The sequence below is a fragment of the Pogona vitticeps genome, chromosome 4 (assembly GCF_051106095.1).
Source record: "Pogona vitticeps strain Pit_001003342236 chromosome 4, PviZW2.1, whole genome shotgun sequence".
In the NCBI taxonomy this organism is placed as follows: Eukaryota; Metazoa; Chordata; class Lepidosauria; order Squamata; family Agamidae; genus Pogona; species Pogona vitticeps.
In genome coordinates this window covers 239,947,257-239,965,304 of record NC_135786.1, presented here as the reverse complement: position 1 = coordinate 239,965,304, position 18,048 = coordinate 239,947,257, and the positions used below count along the sequence as shown (strand labels likewise).

At 50.5% G+C, this 18,048-nt stretch overlaps 1 protein-coding gene across 6 annotated transcripts in view; it reads left to right on the top strand.

The window, feature by feature from the left end:
- HSF1 (heat shock transcription factor 1) overlaps nucleotides 1–18,048 on the top strand; it is a 41,144-nt gene that overhangs the window by 7,076 nt on the left and 16,020 nt on the right. For 3 of the 6 annotated variants that reach the window (XM_078392093.1, XM_020804490.3, XM_020804488.3), the window contains exons 2-4: nucleotides 2,790–2,898; nucleotides 6,413–6,549; nucleotides 7,460–7,584. In XM_078392093.1, the coding sequence (XP_078248219.1) occupies nucleotides 2,790–2,898; nucleotides 6,413–6,549; nucleotides 7,460–7,584 (371 nt within the window). Of the gene's footprint in view, nucleotides 1–2,789; nucleotides 2,899–6,412; nucleotides 6,550–7,420; nucleotides 7,585–18,048 lie in introns of all 6 variants that reach the window. The other 3 variants (XM_078392094.1, XM_072999454.2, XM_020804487.3) reach the window with 1 other exon arrangement.

Sequence of the window (18,048 nt, the reverse complement as noted above, 5' to 3'; positions counted from 1 at the left end):
GTGTTGTGTGATCACTTGGCCAGCCCTTGGTTTAGGCATTTCTTGGAGTAGTGGCATTTATTGCTGCTTCAGTGGAGCTCTGATTATTTCCAGATGGAGTGCCTTTTTCCATCTAAGCCTTTACCTGGTGTAGGACGGAAGAGCCTGCCCAAGGTCCCAAGGGGTGTGGCTCTGTGCTTTGTCTAATGTCTGGGTCTCCGAAATCGTGCCCTTTGGTTTCAATCGGCAGATGAGAATACCATTCTCCAAATATCAATTTGGACCTTGAGCTTGCTTGCCAAATCCAAGATCTGAGAGTCAAACTTGAAAAATCATTATATTTTGCAACTCGATGGATCAGCTGTGCGATCTCTAGGATTTTCCAACATTTACGCAGCAGGGCAGGGTGTTGACGGAGCACTCCACGGCTTCCTTGGCCAGGCAACCTTTGAGCAGTGCAAGATGGAGTGAAAGGAGATCTTAGGTAGCCAGTGAACCCTCCCCCTGTGTGTGGGTGGTCCACCATGTCACTACCTTTTCCCTTGAACTAGCAAACTTAATTTGGTTGCAGCGCTGTGATCTGTTGGCAGCCTGTCTGGTTTGGTTCCCACCTAATATTGGTATCAGCTGTGTTTGTTCTCCCACCATATGGAATTGTCTTAACAGGAAGATGACTCAGTGGCAGAGCTTTTCCCTGCCATGAAAGAAAATCCAGTTGTAAAACAGTCTTTCGCTTCTCTTATATCCCTCTGCCAGATTGAAAATATTTCCCTCCCTTTTTTTTCCTGTAGACACCATTACTTTTGAACAATAAAATACTTGCTCTGTGAGCCAGAAAAGTAATGACATCTTGCTTAGTAAAACAGTTGCATGGCTGTTTTTCATACCGAATCGTTGAACTTTTGCTCCTAGTTAGCTACTACTCTGGAGGCGAGTCCACGTTAGAGCCAGAATTATGGAAAGCTGGTTGCTCGGGTGTGCTGGGCCATTGGGAAACTTTTGGCTCAAGCAGGCCTGCAGAAGGGAGAAATGTGTGTGTGTGCGCGCGCACACACACAAAGAATCTCTAAAGGAGAACCGCAATCTCTTGAGACTCCAGAGCATGCCTTCTTGATCTTCTTTAACCCAAAGAGGTGTTGTGGTTACTAGAAGCATTAAAAGGAAGACAGTAAGAATAGAATGCTACTTTAAACCTGGTCACATAAATTAGAGGTTTGCTATCTGAATGCTTCTTGGCACCTCAGTCACAAATGCTGTCTCTTGTGCTCCATCTTGCTTGCACTCACACACGTGCACAAAAGGGTAAAAGAGTGAGAGAGCACCCTTTCTGCACAGAGACTCATTGTGCATTCCCTGTAGGATGATTGTCTCCCGCTGAGCTGCTGGGCTGACCTTTCCCTGAGAGGGGAGCAGTAAATAAAACTGGGATCTCAACATGAGCTCTTCCCACGGGATTGCTTGAGCAGAATGGACATGACAGGGGAGTCCTGGGAACCCTGGCCATTGAAGTGTCTCACGCATACCTTTCTTTAATCAGCTGTGCAGTGGAGAAGCATGGAGCTTATTTATACAGCTGAAGTTCGGAGGGTGCTTGCAGTCTAGGATGTTTTCACCTCCGAGACCAGTTAAGGGATTTCGGGACATTTCAGCTACACAACCATGATCCAGTTCTTTCCCATCCCTCCCCCTGTATGCTTAGTCTTAGCTTTAGAAAGAACTCTGTGGCAGAGGTAGGGGAATGTAGCCTACATCATCTCTGCCGTCGGCTTGGGCTTTCTCCCCCGTGGTCCTATTCAGCTGCTCACTTGGTCATGAAAGTGTTTTCCAGGTGGGTTGATACAGTTGAGGCATGTGGGGGCCAAGCAATTCGCACACATCTGTAGTTGCTCTCCTGTCAGACTGTATTGCCTAGAGGCTGATTCTTCAAAAGGCCTCATTAGCGGGCCACACATGTGATTGGGTCTCCATGGACGCCTTGTGTCGCACATTGCTCAAGCTGCTGGGGAGGGGGGAAATTCCCTTATTGGCCTCCTGCTCTACTTTTCTCCCCCAAAGCAGCTCACAGGAGGCTTCGATAGAGGGATGCAGTCCAAGCCTGATTTGATCTAACCCCTGCTTGTTTTTCTTTGACCTGGTGGTTCATAGTACCTGTAAAGGACTCAGTGCATACCCCATTTCAGATGAATGGATTCCTCTTGTCAGTTTCCTCCTTGTCCAGCTTTCATTTCTAGCGATCTGATGGTCTCTGTATGGAGGATGCCACATGGCAGCTAGTAGTTAGATTCTGCCAGAGTGCGTTAGGAATGGTTGCTAGGAGGCGTGCAAAAGGTCAACGACCTCTACCCAGCCACAAGGACCTGGGAGCACTACACACAAAAGACCAGCTAATGACACCCATCAATCACAGTGACAGATAATCTCTTCTCCTTATCACAACAATACACCCACAACAAGACACACTAATCACCCATCTCCTGAATATCCTGAAATCCTGTCTCACAGCCATGAATACTCCACTCCCAATCAAACTACACAGAGTGCTGTCCTCTGAAGATGTCTGCCAGCCACAGAGACTGTCCAATGTTAGGAAGAACAACCTTCAGAACACGGCCAAAGAGCCGGAGAAAAACCCACAGCAACCATCACTTCTTTAATCATTTGAGTTCTCCTCACCCACTCCCACCCCCTTTCTCTCTTTCTAGTAGCTTAAGAGACAGCCTAGATGTCCTGCAAGGTTTCCTATTTTCAGGACCAGTCGAATTGCCGAGATCTCTCTCTCTCATCTTCCTCTCTTTCTGCTTTTGCTGCAGGGTGGAACCAGCTTCCACGTTTTTGACCAAGGACAATTTGCCAAGGAGGTGCTTCCCAAATACTTCAAACACAACAACATGGCCAGCTTCGTGCGGCAGCTGAACATGTGTAAGTATCTTCCCTGCAGGGGCCTGGATTTTCTATTCCTGTCTCAGAAGTTCCTGGAGAGCGTTGTGGCTTGCTAGGAGGTAGGAAGAAGATTGGTTTCATCAGAACGTGAGGTTTGCGAGCTGCAGCTTTTCAGATTCCCTTGCAGTGCAGGAAAATAAAAACAGGAAAAAAGTTAATTGTCACGACATAGTACTGATATTCTCTCTTCAAAGGGCCTCTGAAACACGTGGAACGCACCTTTCAGGGCAGCGTAGTAGTAGCAGCAGCAGCAGCCCTTAAGGGCCTAGCTTATCAGCTTATCTGATTTTTTAGACTAAGGTATGATCTAATTTCTCCAGCCTTATTTTGGCATGAGAAAAATGGGTGCATCCCAACTAATAATTATAGTTGCACCTAAAGATGACACCCTTCTGGATCCGTTCCAGTCAGGCTTCAGACCGCGCCACGGGCCGAAAATGGCATTGGTCGCCCTGTTTGATGACGTATTGAGGGAGGCTGACGGGCAAAACGTCCTTGTTGGTGGTCCTCGATATCTCAGCCACCTTTGCTACTGTCGAGGAGGCTCTCCGAGTTGGGAATTAGTGGTCTTGCTTTTGCTTGGCTCCAGTCCTTTTTTGTAGGGCTATCCTCAAAGAGTCCAGCTTGGGAAGAATGTATTGGCCCCATGGTCCCTCAGTTGTGGGGTCCCGCAGGGTTCAATCATCTCCCCAATGTTTAATATCTATATATTAGTAGACTGTGATCTAGGTGGGCGGGGTATAAATTGAATGAATGAATGAATGAATAAATAAATAAATGAGGCCGCTGGGACGGGTCATCCGGGGGTGTGGAGCCTCGTGTCACCGGGACACGGATGACACTCCGCTCTGCATCTCCTTTTTCCCATCTCCAGTGGATGCCGTTCCATCTCTTGAGCGCTGCCTGGGGGCCGTTCTGCAATGGATGCAGTTGAATGGACTGAGGCTGAACCCGGACAAGATGGAGGTCTTGCGGGTCGGCGCCCCTGATGTCAGTGGTTTGGGAAACTCCCTCTCCTTTGGGTGGGTGGGGGAGCTCTCACCAGAAAGAATGTGGTTTGCAGTCGGGGGGTCCGTCTTGACCCGGCACTTGCCATGGAGATCCAGGTAGCGTCCATGGTTCGGTCCGCCCATTTACATCTTCAGCGGATCACCCAGCTGTGTCCCTGTCTACACGCAGGGGCCCTCACCATACTTGTCCATGCGCTCGTAGTCTCAAGAATAGACTACTGTAATGCTCTCTATATGGGGCTTCCTTTGAGAATGATGCAGACGCTTCAAATGGTCCAGAACATGGTGGCCAGGCTATTAACAAGAGTGAAAGGATTTCATCCTATCTCCCCCATCTTGGCCGTCTTATGCTGGTTACCTACTCGCTTCTGCATCGATTTCAAGGTGCTGACTATTACATACAAAGCCCTAAATGGTTTTGGGTCTCGATGCTTGGCAGAACGCCTTCTTCCACCTAGTTCTGCCCATTCCAGCCAGGCTGGACGGTTGAGGGGCCTAACTCTGAGAGAAGGCCTGAAGGGAAAAAACTAAAAACCAGGCCTTCTCGGCAGCAGCCCCTCGTCTCTGTAACAACTTACCTGTAGAGATCCACCTGGCCCCCTCATTGAGGGCCTTCAGGAGCAAACTAAAGACCTGGTTCTACAAGCAGGCCTTCCCAACAGCCATTACTTAGCTTTACCTCTTCCTTTTCCCCATCTTGGACTCTTGTAGTAAAATTGGGCTTCATTTTTCAAATGCATTTATGTTTTCATTTATTATATTTGTATATTTGTTTTTTTGCATTTTGTGTAAACCGCCCAGAGTAGATATGTTCTAGATGGGTGGTATAGAAGTCTGGTAAAATAAATAAAAAGAAATTAAATAAACAGATTTATAAACAGGCGCTGCTCTGATGGTACTCCCTGTTGAAAGTGCTGGTTTTTACCTTAGAGAGTAATAATGGGTTAGGATCAGAGTATCTGAAAGGCTGCATCTCGGGTGTGAACCTTCCTGCCAGTTTCTTTGGGGGTCCTTGGGGGGGATGAACCTTCGCTTCCTGCTGGTGGCACTCAAGGAGAGGACCTTTTCTACAACGATGGTGGGGCTTCCTACTGTGGGAGGTCTGCTTTGCCACCTCCTTGATGGCCACTAAAGACATTTGTTTCAAAGAGGCTTTGGGCTCAGTGGACTGAGAAGGGGACAACAGAGGACGAGATGGCTGGACAGGGTCACTGAAGCGACCAACATGAACTTGACCCAACTCCGGGAGGCAGCAGTGGAAGACAGGAGGGCCTGGCCTGCTCTGGTCCATGGGGGTCCCGAAGAGTCGGACACAACTTAACAACTAAACAACAAAAATGTAAAAAACAATTGTGTTTTGAATGGAATACTTCATTCTCTGAGCTGCCTCAGACCCTGTTGCGTGAAGGAAGGACAGAGTATCAGCGCTTTCTGGGAACAGGTTTTCCCTGACACGTACCATTCAGGATTCTGTTTCACTTGCTGGCTCACAGCAGCGTTGGTTCCTCTTGCCCTCTTCTATTCCCCCTCCCTCAAAATATTATGTGGAGGATGATCTCCAGCCTCATTCATCTTGGCTAACCTGCTGCCTTAACATCTTTTATAGATCCTGTGTCTCTTACAACGTCAGCATGGTTTGAATTATCATTTGCGTTGATCTACAGTTGGGCTGCTTAATATATTTTGATCGTCTCCTCCTTTAACTGGGCAGATTTCCATAATTTGAAGAAAAGTTAGAGCCCAGGGCCTGGTGGCTGAAGAGATACAGCAAGCCGACAGATCCCAGGAAGTCTGTCAGGGACAGTGCATTTCTCTATTCAAGAAGTGCCTCTCTAAGGAAGAGGCAGGCCCATGGAAGAGAAGGATAGGGATTGGTACAGCTATTGAAATTTGAGCACAAAGAAAAAAGGGGGGGGACAGATGGTATTCTCCCTTTTACAAGATAAGGAAGTGGTGGCCATCCAGAGGTTGGTTGCTGGGCATCAATCCCAGCCTTCCTCCCTATTAGCTGTGCAGGGCGTGTGTATGTGTGTAGGTTCTGACAACATCTGGAGAGCCACCTGTTACCTACCCCAGGCAAAACTGCCCCTTGTTTCTGAATGTCAGCTGTGCCCAGCTTGATACTGTATTAGGGAACACAGAAGTCAAGGTTATGGGAACAGCAATTGTGTCAAGCAAGGTGGTGACTGTGCTTTCTTTGAGAAGGTGGTGTGTAGAAATTCTCTCCTTATCCCATTTGGGAAATGAGATTAATCACTTCTAGAAGTAGAATGATGTGGGAAAGCTGGCTCATAAGTATTGTGGTGCTAAGTTAAATTACTGTATTCACAAACATATTAGCTTCTGTTTGTGAAACTGGAAGAGGACAGGACTTTGCAGGTCTTGATGGCTCTGGAGGCTCACCCTGCCGGTGAAATGCAGGTTAACTTCTCCAGGGTTCCCCTGACCTCCTTGCCAATATGATCTGTTCCTTTGCCTTTTAGATGGCTTTCGAAAGGTCGTTCATATCGAGCAGGGTGGTCTGCTTAAGCCAGACAAGGATGATACAGAATTCCAGCACCCCTACTTCCTCCGTGGCCAGGAGCATCTTCTGGAAAACATCAAAAGAAAAGTCACCACGGTAAGTCTACCTTAACAATGGCTGGCTGTGAGGGGAGGGAAGCCACCTAGTCTTTTTCAGCTAGGTCCTTTTAGCATGTCATGGTGTGTGCATGTGTACGTGTGTCTGATCGTCATCAGGCTTGATTAGGCAGCTATTCAGTTTGTCTCTCTTTCAATGGCTTTTTTGCAGAAGGAAGAGAAATATGGCCGCAGAGAGCCATCCTTTCTTGTAGTATTGGGTCTCCTCCCTAGTAAAAAGTTAGGAGGCCGAGTCTCCTCCTCTCTTCTGAGGTTGTGTTTTAGGCCTTTTTGCTACCCCTGGGCTGCTTTGTGCAGACGGCTGCCCTTCAGAACCCCCTATGTTCCCCAATCCCTGCACGCTGTGGAATTGGCCAGCTCTCCTGGTGGCTCTGCTCTTGTGGTCTGCATCTAGGATGCAGGTTGCCCAATTCTAGTTTTATAAGAGTGTAACACTCTTTTCCCAAAACAACTCAATGAAAGAAAGAGACAGCTAACTGGGAGGAAGGACAGGCACAGCTGTGCAGAACATTTCTCCTTCCTCCCCACCCCACGCTGGTGCCCTGAATACAGTGCAAAGTTCTCGTCACTGCAACGCAAGCAAGACAAGAGACACAGCAGAGCTGGAGTGGGTGTCGAAAAAGGCAACTTTGAATAATCAGGGGTCAGGAGCATGAATAAAGTTTGCAATGTTTGAGGCTCTTTTGCTTAGGGGAATGATGAGTCACATGGGATATGATAGAAGGGTATAAAATTGGGTGTGTCGTGGAGACCCCTCAGCCCTGAGGAATGCTGGCACCATTTTTAGGTTGTGAAGAGACTGTTGCCCATGGTCTGTGATGCTTCATCAGCATTTTTTTTCATGTGGGAAGTCTTGGATCACAGTAAGTGATGAATCCCCCTGCTTGCAGATGTCCGGCATAAAAAATGAAGATATTAAAGTCCGCCAGGACAGCGTGACGAGGCTGTTGACAGATGTCCAGATGATGAAAGGCAAGCAGGAGACCATGGACTCCAAGCTGCTAGCAATGAAGCAGTATGTATGAAGAGGGGTGGGCGGGAAGGGAAGAGAGAGAGCTCTCCCTGTGTTCAACTTGTCGATGGTGTGTGTACAGTATGGGGTTGTTTGTGTGTGTATAATCTCCTTTGTGCCAGACTCTACTCCCCTCTGCTGGCATGTATCCTGCCAGCCCTCTCAGTGCTGCAGGATATGAAGTGCTGGCCCCCGGGAAGCTGCTGGGTGGCTGATCTGCATCCTGATCTCTTCTCCTCAGCTTCTTGGCTGCTAGGTTGCCTTTGTATCTCTCTCTCTCTCTCTCTCTCTCTCTCTCTCTCTCTCTCTCTCTCTCTCTCTCTCTCTCTCTCTCTCTCTCACACACACACACACACACACACACACACACACACACACACACACACACACACACACACACACACACACACACACACACACACACACACACACACACACACACACACACACACACACACACACACACACACACACACACACACACACACACACACACACACACACACACACACACACACACACACACACACACACACACGAGAGAGGGAGAGAGAGAGAGAGCGCGCCTGGAAATGAGACACCATAATGATATCTAGCAGGAAAAGTACCAGCTCTGGAGAGCGCTGCAGTAACAGGCAGGCAGACAGGCCTTTAGCTGCTTTCTTTGTAAAGGTGAAAAAGCGAGAAAGAGAGATGCCAAGCCAAAGCAATTTTGGGTCAGTGCTCTGAAAGGTGAGGCATCTAAAATGGAGCTTCCACTAAGCACCGGAGAAAGTCATGCAAGAAAATGCATGCTGTCATGTTTGTTGAGACCAGGCTGTGGAAGGCTAGAAAGGCTTCCCCCCTTCTTTTTTTGGGGGGGGGGGTTGTTAGATGTATCGTAGCAACCAGTACAAGCAACTCAAGCTGGTCAGCTAGAGCAGCAAATGTCATTCTCCTGCCACGCCCCCCCTCTTTTTTGGCAGAACCAGGAGGAAAAACTAGATCACCTTCCTCTTTACCCAGGAAGGAACTGATACAATACAGCAGGTCTTCTGTGTATCTTCCGTGGCCACCTTGGCTTGGTCTCCAGTCCAGTGTAAGAAAGGCGGTTGGTCCATTGTGCCCTCAGCCAGGCCCAGGCTTGCGCTCATTACTGACGTCAGGAGGTCTGAGCGTTGTCCTGATTCCCAAAGGGTTGCCTGCCTGCCTGCCTGCCTGCCTTCCTTCCTCCCTCCCTCCCCCCTCTTTCTTTATCTCTTTCTCTGTTCCTCTCCCCGTCCCTCCTTAGAAAGAACCCAAAGCAGCTGCTTGTTTTGAAAGTGGCTTTTAGGCCTCTTTCTGAACCAGAGGGGTATGCAAAAATTCTTAGGCTTTATTAAATCAAGCTTTCCTTGGCTTGAAAGGGTGAATTGGTTAGGCTTTCTAAAACATGAGGTGCATTTTAATTTGTCTTAATTATACCTATGTTTCACATACGTCCCTAATTTTGAATTGTGCAGCACAGAGATACGTATCAAGGAAAGTTCCTGCAGCGCCTTTCCCACAGTCGCTGACAGGCATTAAGCTAAGGGACTGCAGAGACCTTTACCTTGGGAGCTGGAGGTGGGGGGAACGATGCGAGCGTCTCAGCCCTGCTCAGAGCAGCAGGTGTGATTTCTAGCAGTGGCTTTTCAGCATCAGTCCAGAAGAGAGTTGACTGTCCCAGAGGGTGCGGTATCGCAGGCAGGGCTGTCTCCACACCACAATTCCATGTGGCGGGAAGGCAGCAGTGCAGAGGTTTATAGGCTGAGGTTAGTCTTGGGTCTCCTCTTTGGATGCAGCACTCAATACAGCCTTGTGATGTTTGTGCCCGAGCCCCTTATGCCTTGAAGAACAGTCCCTTCTGGGGTTTCCTTTCTATTTCTTTGTTGCTCCTGCAGATCACTGAAAAGAGAGCAAACCTTGGAATGCCATGCGCCTGCTGTGACCTTACAGCAGTGGAAGCGAAGATGGGAAGTACGCTTTTGGCCTGAACTTGAAACCAGTGGAAGCCTTTCTTCCCCTCAGCCTGGCCTGCGGGATAGAGTCCATCCCCATGGCTCAGTGGCGGTGCTCTGGCAAGCCAGCCAACCCCTTGGTTTGGTCAGAGGTGCTTGGGGCTCTTGCTCTCTCTCTTGGCTGCCAATTTCCCCTCTTCCTTCCCACCTCCGTTCCTCTGATGGATGGTCTGATGTTGCTTTATCCTTCCATGGGTCCTTTAATTCAAAAGGAATTGCTTTCCTTGCTCAGAGCTTCTCTGCAGCCAGGTTTCATGGTCGCTGTGGTCCCCATTGTGGAAGTAATCCATTGCATGATGCAAGGTTATCATGTGCCATTGTTCAGTGAGGTATTACAGTTGTATCTTGGTTTATGAACGCCTCGGTTAATGTAGTTTTTGGTTTACAAATGAAAATCCATTGAAAATAATGCCTCAGTTTGTGAATTTTTTCCGCAATGCGAAGCAGGTTTGCATTGCTCCTGTGAGGTTTATAGTGCCACCCCCGTGCATGCATTCCCATGAGAAACGGTGTTTCAGTTTGCGAATTTTTCGCATTACAAAACTTCCCGGAGAAAGCATTAAATTCGTATACGGAGGTATGACTGTACAGTGGTGCCTCGCAAGACGAACACCTCGTGAGATGAAAAACCCGCAAGATAAATGTTTTTTGCGATCGCTGTGGTGCCTCGCAAGATGATTTCTTCTATGGCTGTGCTTCCCAAGACGAATGTTTTTTGCAAGACCAATGCCTTGCAAAACGAATGAATTATTTTTGTCTTACGAGTTTCCACTTTTCACAAGACGAAAATTTCACAAGACAGTGCTACTTGCGGAACGAATTACATTTGTCTTGCAAGGCGCCACTGTACTATGATGTGTTGTCACCAGACCACAGAAATGCAGGGAATGCACTCTAGTCTCCTCTAGTGGCCAATTAGGATGCTGCACCTTGGAAATATTTATTAAAAAAGCTAAAGCCAAAAGAAGATGTCATTTGCCACGCAGAACTCATAAGAGAATGGAATAAATGTTTTAAAATGCCTTTTAAAAATAATGTTTGGAAGTAGAGGTTGCTCCTCTTTATGTAGCGTGTGTTGTTATTCTTTGCCGTCAAGTCACCTCGAGCTCATGGTGAGCCTGTGAAGGAGAGACCTCTCTCCAAAATGTCCCCGTCCTCAACGTCCCTGCTCGGCTCTTGCAGAGACAAGCCTGTGGTTTCCTTTAGGGAGTCAGTCTATCCCCTATATGGTCTTCCTCTTTTCCTGCCTCTTTCAAACTTGCTGAGCATAATGGTCTTTTCCAGAGACTCCTGCCTTCCCAGGATGTGCCCAAAGTAGGACAGCCTCAGTCTCCTCATAGTTTAGCCTTGATTCGCTCTAGGTAGGACTCACTTGTTTGTCTTCCTGCCAGTCAAGGGTATCCATGGAGCTCTCCTCCAGCCCCACATCTCGAACAAATCCACTTTTCCATGTCTGTGTTCTTTGTGCTGCTCCAGCTTTCATACCCATACATGGTGATCGAGGATATAAGAGTGTGGGTGGTCTAGGTCTCTGCGGAGATATTCTTACAGTTTAGGATCTTTTCTGATTCCTTCATTGCTGCCCTTCTGAGAGTTCATCGTCTTCCAATTTCTTGGCTGAGGTTCTCCGTTTGGATTGTGTTGTTGCTCACATCCAAAATGTAACTTCTCAACTGCTGGTTGCTTCCTGAAAAGTCTCGTAAGTATTGATAATGACAGTACTTAGAATTACCACCTTCCATCCCAGCTCAGCCCAGAAGGCTCCCACCCTCTCTTTCGTAGTGGATCTGCCTCTTGAATCCTTGTTGTGTCTTCTGAGTTTTCTGGCAACTGAAGTTGCCCTCTACTTCAGGGGGGGTGGTAGGCAGTTGTTTTGCATTTTGAAGAATGGGAGTGGGGCTAAGTGGGGCTGCTGCCTGCATCTTTTTCACGTCTGCTTTCTTGAAGGGGTTTCCTCCCTCCCATTCGGTCTCCTCTTTTTGCTATGGGAGTCAGAGGAGTATTGAAGGAAGCAGCAGGAAGGCCTCTAGCTCCTCAAGGCCAGCCTTTGCCTGAAAGGAGCCCTTCAAGCTGCTGGTTCCTCAGAGAGCAAAGGGCTCCCTCTTGAAGAGCCACACCGCTGAGCGGGCGCTTCTCAAGGTGGAAGCAAGCCGTGCAGCCTGCCCTTCTCACACATGACGGGCTTGCTAGGTCCTTCTCCCAAACCCCACGGGTTGAAGTCTGAACCCAGATGAGCACCGCCAACAGAACCACGCCAGACCCGTGTGGCACTGGCCAACCTCTTCTGTCTCCTTGCTGCTGTCCAGAGAAAAGGCGGTGTGTGTGTGTTTGTGTGTGTGTGTGTCAGCTCTTGGGCTTCAAAGGCTGCACAGGACGACGGCTGACCCTGTATCCTTTTTGTGTTGCTTGTTCATTAGCAGGTGTTATAGCCGTTGTCTGTGTACATGCTAGGGAGGAGAGTCGCTTCCTGGGGGGCAGACCCCAGTCAAACAGGCCACACACGAGGGGCTCTTGGAGAGCACACAGGACAGAGCTGTGAAACAGAAGCCCTGAGGCCATTTGGGGGGGGGGCAATCAGGGAGGGGGTGGTGTGAGAAGGGAGAGTGGGTCCAGTCTCTTGAAAGGACGGAGGTGCTTGGCCTGAAAGGCGAACCCGCCTGGCAGAAAAGGCCAGGGAGGTGGCGTGGATGGGAACGGTTGGGCTTCCCATCCTGCGCAGTCAGGTTGTGCCTGGAGGCAGACGAAGCCCTCCGTGGTCAAAGCGGAGGAGCCTGAGACCTGGCAGGACATGAGGTCACCCAGGTGACAACGAGCACCCTGGTGCCCACCCCCCCACCCCCATAGAGGCGAATGCCACAGACGTGTTAACAACCGGAGTAGTCGGCCAAAGGCTTGAAGGGGAGGCCCTTGTTGGTTCTGTGCAAGAGCAGTTGGGCTTCAGCAAACCTCCCTGTTGACCTTCAGCTGCTGGGAACTTCCTCTGACCTCGGTTTCCCCTTTCTGTGTTTTCATTTCTTTTGGGTCCCACGCTGCTCCTAAAAGTGGAATCTGTGAGCCAGAAGCTTCTTTTCAGGCTTTCTCTCCCCCCACCTTTAGAAAGAACCTGGCCGTGTTGTGGCTTTAAGCCTGATTGCTCCCTTTAGAAATCTGTTGTTGGCTCTTTGGTCTCAGGACATGGGGCGGCCCTTGAGGTTTGTGTCTCCCCCTTAGTTAGCCAGAGGTGCCTCCGGGAGGGGGGCAGTGTCTTGTCCAAAGCTGGAGCAACGGCTCCTAGGCCTGGTTTATAGTGCCGGGGCGTCCATGGAGCAGTGTTGAGAGAAAACGGCGGTTGGCAGCAGATGCGTCCCAGATGTGCTGCCTGCCTGCTTTCCGCTGTCAAACCCTCTGCAAGGACCATCCAGCTGAGGAGGGACAAGGGGCACTGAACCCCTTGGCACGTCGCTGGCACGTCTTTTGAGGGCCATTTTAAAAGGCCATGGGTCTCCTCCCACAGCAAGGCCTTTGCAAGGCCTTTGCACTCCCCGTTTGGGAATTTGGAAGAACGACCCCTTCTCTCGTTGCAAGAGAGGGCTTCTGCCCAAGGAGGCTTGAAACGTCCCCGGTGTCCTCGCAGAAGGTTCCAGTCCCTTGCAGGCTGGATGGGGGCGCGTTGGCAGCTTGGCTCCGAGGAAAGCTGCCAATTGGGCTTGCCAGCCCAGCCCGAGGAGCGCTTGGGCTGGTGCAATCTCCCTTTCTTTCCAGCACCCTTGCTTTTGTGGGGGACAGCGGCGGGGTTTTGGGGAGAGGATTTGCTGCCAGAGTCCACCACTGGGCAAAAGCAGAGGGTGCCTTCCGTGTTTCTTGTCCAGTGGGTCTTGCTTGGGGTGCTCTCAGGGAGTGAGAAGGAGGCGGGAGGAGGACTCATCCTGCTGCCGCAGCAGCAGCCTAGCATATCCTTTCTTCTCTGCCGGGAGAAATGGGAGGGAGGGAGGGAGGGGCTCCTTTGGGAATCGGAAGGGCATCTCTGAGAGCTGAACTCTCCGCAGATTGCCAAAGGGGAGGGGGCACCGCAGTGGCGGCAGCAGCAGCAGCCGGGGCGACTGCACCTGTGTTTATCGACGGGGTGTTCCTGCTCCCCCCACCCCCTTTGGGGGCTCCGCTCAGCACCTGAAGGCCTGCAAGGGGGGGGGGAGATGCCGCAAGCGCTTCCTCCCGGCCAGACGGCGTTTACAAGGCCCTGCTGTTTTTACAAGGCCTCGGCTGCCCCGCAGAACGTCAAGGTTTAAAATTTCTCCTGGTAAAAATAAATCCAAGCAGACACCCTTCGCTGGCCGCCTGCCGGGCTGTTCTTCCCCTTCCCCAGAATTAGTTTACCTTCTGCATCCCCTCTTCTCCCTCCCGCTCAGTCCTACCAAATAATAATTTTGACCTGTGTTGCTCTCTTTATGGTTCCGCCGGTTCCAAAAGCAACAATATATATTATCCTTTTGACACTCACCAGAGGGATATTTTGCTTTGGAACATTTGCTGAAAAGATTGTGTCTGTCAGTAACAGGCCAAAGAAAAGCTGAGCTCGGGACTAATGGAGCCAACGAGGAGGGGATGGCCAGGCGGCAATCCCGCTGCCCACTGACCCCCCCCCTTCCTAGGAAGGAAACGAATGCCTCGTTAGCGGAAGCTGCAGGGACGAGGGGTGGCGAGGGCCTTCAAAGGCCCCTTGGCCTGGTAGATTTCTCTAGGTTCTGGTTTGTGGGAGGGGGCCAGGCGAGGTGGAGGTTCTCTTCTGCTGCACCCCCTCCCCTGTGCTCCGAATACTGGTTTAAGGAAGGCGAGAAGCGAGCCCCCCTCCGGATAGAGAAGCCTTTGGCGGAAGTTTCTTGCCCAAGGTTGCTGGACAGCCGGTCCTGCAAGCAGGCCTCCTTGGCCACTGAAGAACATTTTGCTCCCAGTTGTAAAGCAGGGAGGGTGGGAGTGGGGGTTGAGTGGAGCCTTCTAGTGCAAGGGGGACAAGCCTTAGGGACTCTGTAAAACAAAAGCACCCTGGATAATTTCCAGCCTAAATCCTGTGGTCCAACGGTTTGAAGGCCAGGCCAAATAAAAGTTTTTGCTCAGTCCCAGAAAGTGAGCGATGTGCCTGAGCCAGAGGCCACTGCTAAGAAGGCCCTGCCTCCAGTTGCCATCAGCGTCACTGTGGACACCTGACCTGAGGGCCGGCTGGCCAGCAGGGAGGCGCTCCCTCCTGTGCCTGTGTCCCGGACGCTGTGTGGGCTCTCAGAGCAAGTGGGAGCCCCTGAGGTGGTTCCTGGCACCGTGTGCCCTTGGGTCCGTCTAACCCACATTGCTGCAGTACAGAGAAACGGGTATCGTTTCTCTGTCAAGGAGGAGCTGCAGCGGCTGGAAGGGCTTTTGTGTTACGGGAACCACATGGGGACAGTGAACAAGTCCTTGCTGCTGCTCACCTGCTTCTTTTGGGGACCCGACCCCACCCCACCCCATTCATAGCTGGCAGAATGCTAGTTCTTTGGCCAAAGCCCCCTTGCCACAAGTGGGTCTGTTTCGGCAAAATCACTTTTCCAAAAATGCCTGCCCAGCCCAGGCCCTTATTCTTCTTAGGGTTGTAGCTACATCGTGCAGACATTTCTGGGGGCGGGGGGGGGTTGGTTTGTTGATAAAATAGTGGAATAAAAAATATATTATTTATACAAACCATAAGTACTGGAGAGATGGAAATGACCTCCAAAAGGTTAGGAATTTTGCCAGATAATGAATGGCTGGTTACTATGCAAATGACAATAATAACAGGATTCCAGCAGGTAAACGAGCGCCTTAACCAGGTGGAAGATCTTATGAAAGGGAAATCAGCAGAGGTAAAACAACAGTTGAATGAAATGGCCCTAACTCCAAAACAATTTATACCGAGAGCTATGCCAGGTACTATAGACGAGAGTAAGAGTTACTCTGTGAGCTACTCAGCTATAATAGACAGAAAAGGTGATGTTAAAAACCAGACTACTGTTCTGCATTCAATTTTATTTTCCCGAAACGGGAAGAAAAAGAGTTACAGAAACAAGAGATGGGCACTGAGAAAATATGGGAAGTGCTAGAAATGGAGATCTTTCTAGGCCGGCTGAATGCACGTCCAAGACAGAAGGAAATTGAAAGAGGGGATGTATTTTATAATTGGTCTCGATTTCCTGATAGAGTTGGAATAACTTAGATTAAAATTAAAATATGAATATAAGATGATAGAGCGTAACCAAATAGTGTGTGTGTGTAAAGAATATAAAGTTGTTGTTTTTTTGCATTGAAAAATGAATAGACCAGATGCATGTATACTTAATATGAATAGATTGGATGATTGTATACTCTGTGTTCTCCTATCTTCAAAACCCTTTTCCCATCCCTTACAGTTCCTTTTACCTTTTGTATTCCCTACCCTATTCCTAGTAGTTTAATTTTTTTTTTTTTTTGGAAAAAAAGGAAGGTTCTTGGAGGTCTTGGCTGTAAAATGGAGACATCTGAAGGACCCCACACAGCCATGAGTCCTTGGGATTCTGTAGGAGGGAGACGAGAGAGGTTATGGTCATTGGTCTAGGTGGGGACACAGTGGCCAGAGGCTCCCAAGCGGCTTGGGTAGGAAACCCTCAGCGCTGGCTTCCCTTGGCTCTCTTGCTCCCAGTTGCCCTCTGCCTCACGAAAGCAGGAAGGCTTGGCTTGGCCTTGCCATCCCCACTGTCCCTGCAGGAGCCATTCTGCTCCATCCCTGAAGGAAAGGCTGCCTTTTCCCTGCCTTGGCCTGGCCCCAGTTGTTCCAGTGGGCCTCTCTGCTCTTGCTAGCTGTTCCCTCACCACCTGCTGTGGGGAACAGGGTGGCCGGTGTCGGGACAGGAGTGTCCAACCTTCCTTTGTCAAATGCATCTTATCGGGGGAGCCCCTTAGGTAGCTTTGCCAAGACAGTAGCAAACCTGTTCTGCAGAGAAGTCTCCTTCCAGGCTTGACCCCTTTGGAGAAAGAGGTTCTGCTGACGCCCCCACGTGCGCCCCCAACCCCCTTTGGAGTCAAAAGGAAACTGACTCATAACAAGAGCCCCTCCCTGAACGCAAACACATTTAGCTGTTTGAGGTTTGGAAAGGAGACATCGTTGACAGGGGCCGCCCAGGGGGAGGAAGCCCTGTCTTAATGAAGGGCACGGCTTGTGTTGATTCAGCCGTCCCGACCTCTCTGGGCCTGGAGGTCGTAGCAGGCCGGAGGGCTCCTCTGGGGGACATTCCCCGGCTTCCTTTCCAGGAGCTGCCTGGCTAATCGGGGCTCCACGCATCAGAGAGAGCATGAAGAGGCGAAGCCTGAGTTGCCTGCGCCTTGCCTTGCAGAAGCAGGTGGTCAGCCTGTTCTTATGCCTTCCTGACTCCTTTCCTTAAGTTCCAGAGAAAGCAAGGGGGGTCAAGCATGTTGTGGACAGCATTCCTGGGAGCCCCCGCAGCCCCTAGAGGAAGGCGGCTCAACCTTTCCCATCTGGGAACGGGGTCTAGCACCCTAATCCACAAGGCGACCAGCTGCTGGATTCAGAACTGCTGCTCCTCCTGCCATGCTCAGCTGGCTGGTCTGAACTAGCTCCCCAGCTGACAGAAAGAGCCAGGCCTCGAGGGACGGATCCTGCCTGAGACAGAGGCTGCAGGCTGAGCTTTTAGGGCCTCTCAATGAGGCGCTTGCAATGCTGTGCACATGTTGTAGCCTCCCTGGGTGGGTCAATGCACCATGGATTCCAGCTGTTCTGCTCATTGCACTCTTCTGCAGGTCAGGGGGGAATTGGCTGGCCAGGATTCAACCATCTGCTTGGTCCTGGAGACACTTTTGTGGGCTCCAAGTAAAGTGCTCAGTGTGCTCTCGCTGAGCTTGGGACTTTCCCCACCCCGGCTTCCTCTTGTGCAGCTGTGCTGGGAGCTTACTCACTGCTTGAGGTCATCTGAAGCTGGTTTTACTGGCTGTGCTGGAGTGGGGGTGGTGCAGATGGGCAAGACGTTACTGGCAGTGGCCTGGGGGGTGTGTGCCAGGACATGCTGTGCCTCTGGAGGGGAAGCTGCTGGTCTGCAGGCCGAGGGAGCTTGCCTTGGACCCCAAGTGGCCGTGCACTTTGCCCCTTGCCCCAAAGGAGTCCCAGAGAGTGCTGGGTGAGCAGCCAGCATCTCTCGCCCTCCTTTGGGCCACCCGCCCCAGCCCCTCACAGGCAGGCGCTGGTCTTGCCGGTTCCAAGGGGGAAATGTCAGCCATACTCTCTAGCAGGAGAAGAGGGCTTGGAGCCACTCTCTGTGGAGCCTGGCTTGCAGCGCGTCCCCTGAGGAGGGGCCATCCTAGAAGATGTCTAACCGGCAGGAAATGCTGGCAAAACACCCGCACCCCCTCCAAGGGCTGCTTTGCCCAGCTTTCCATTGTGTCACACCAGCAGCTCGATGCCCCTGGAGGGTAACGGCGG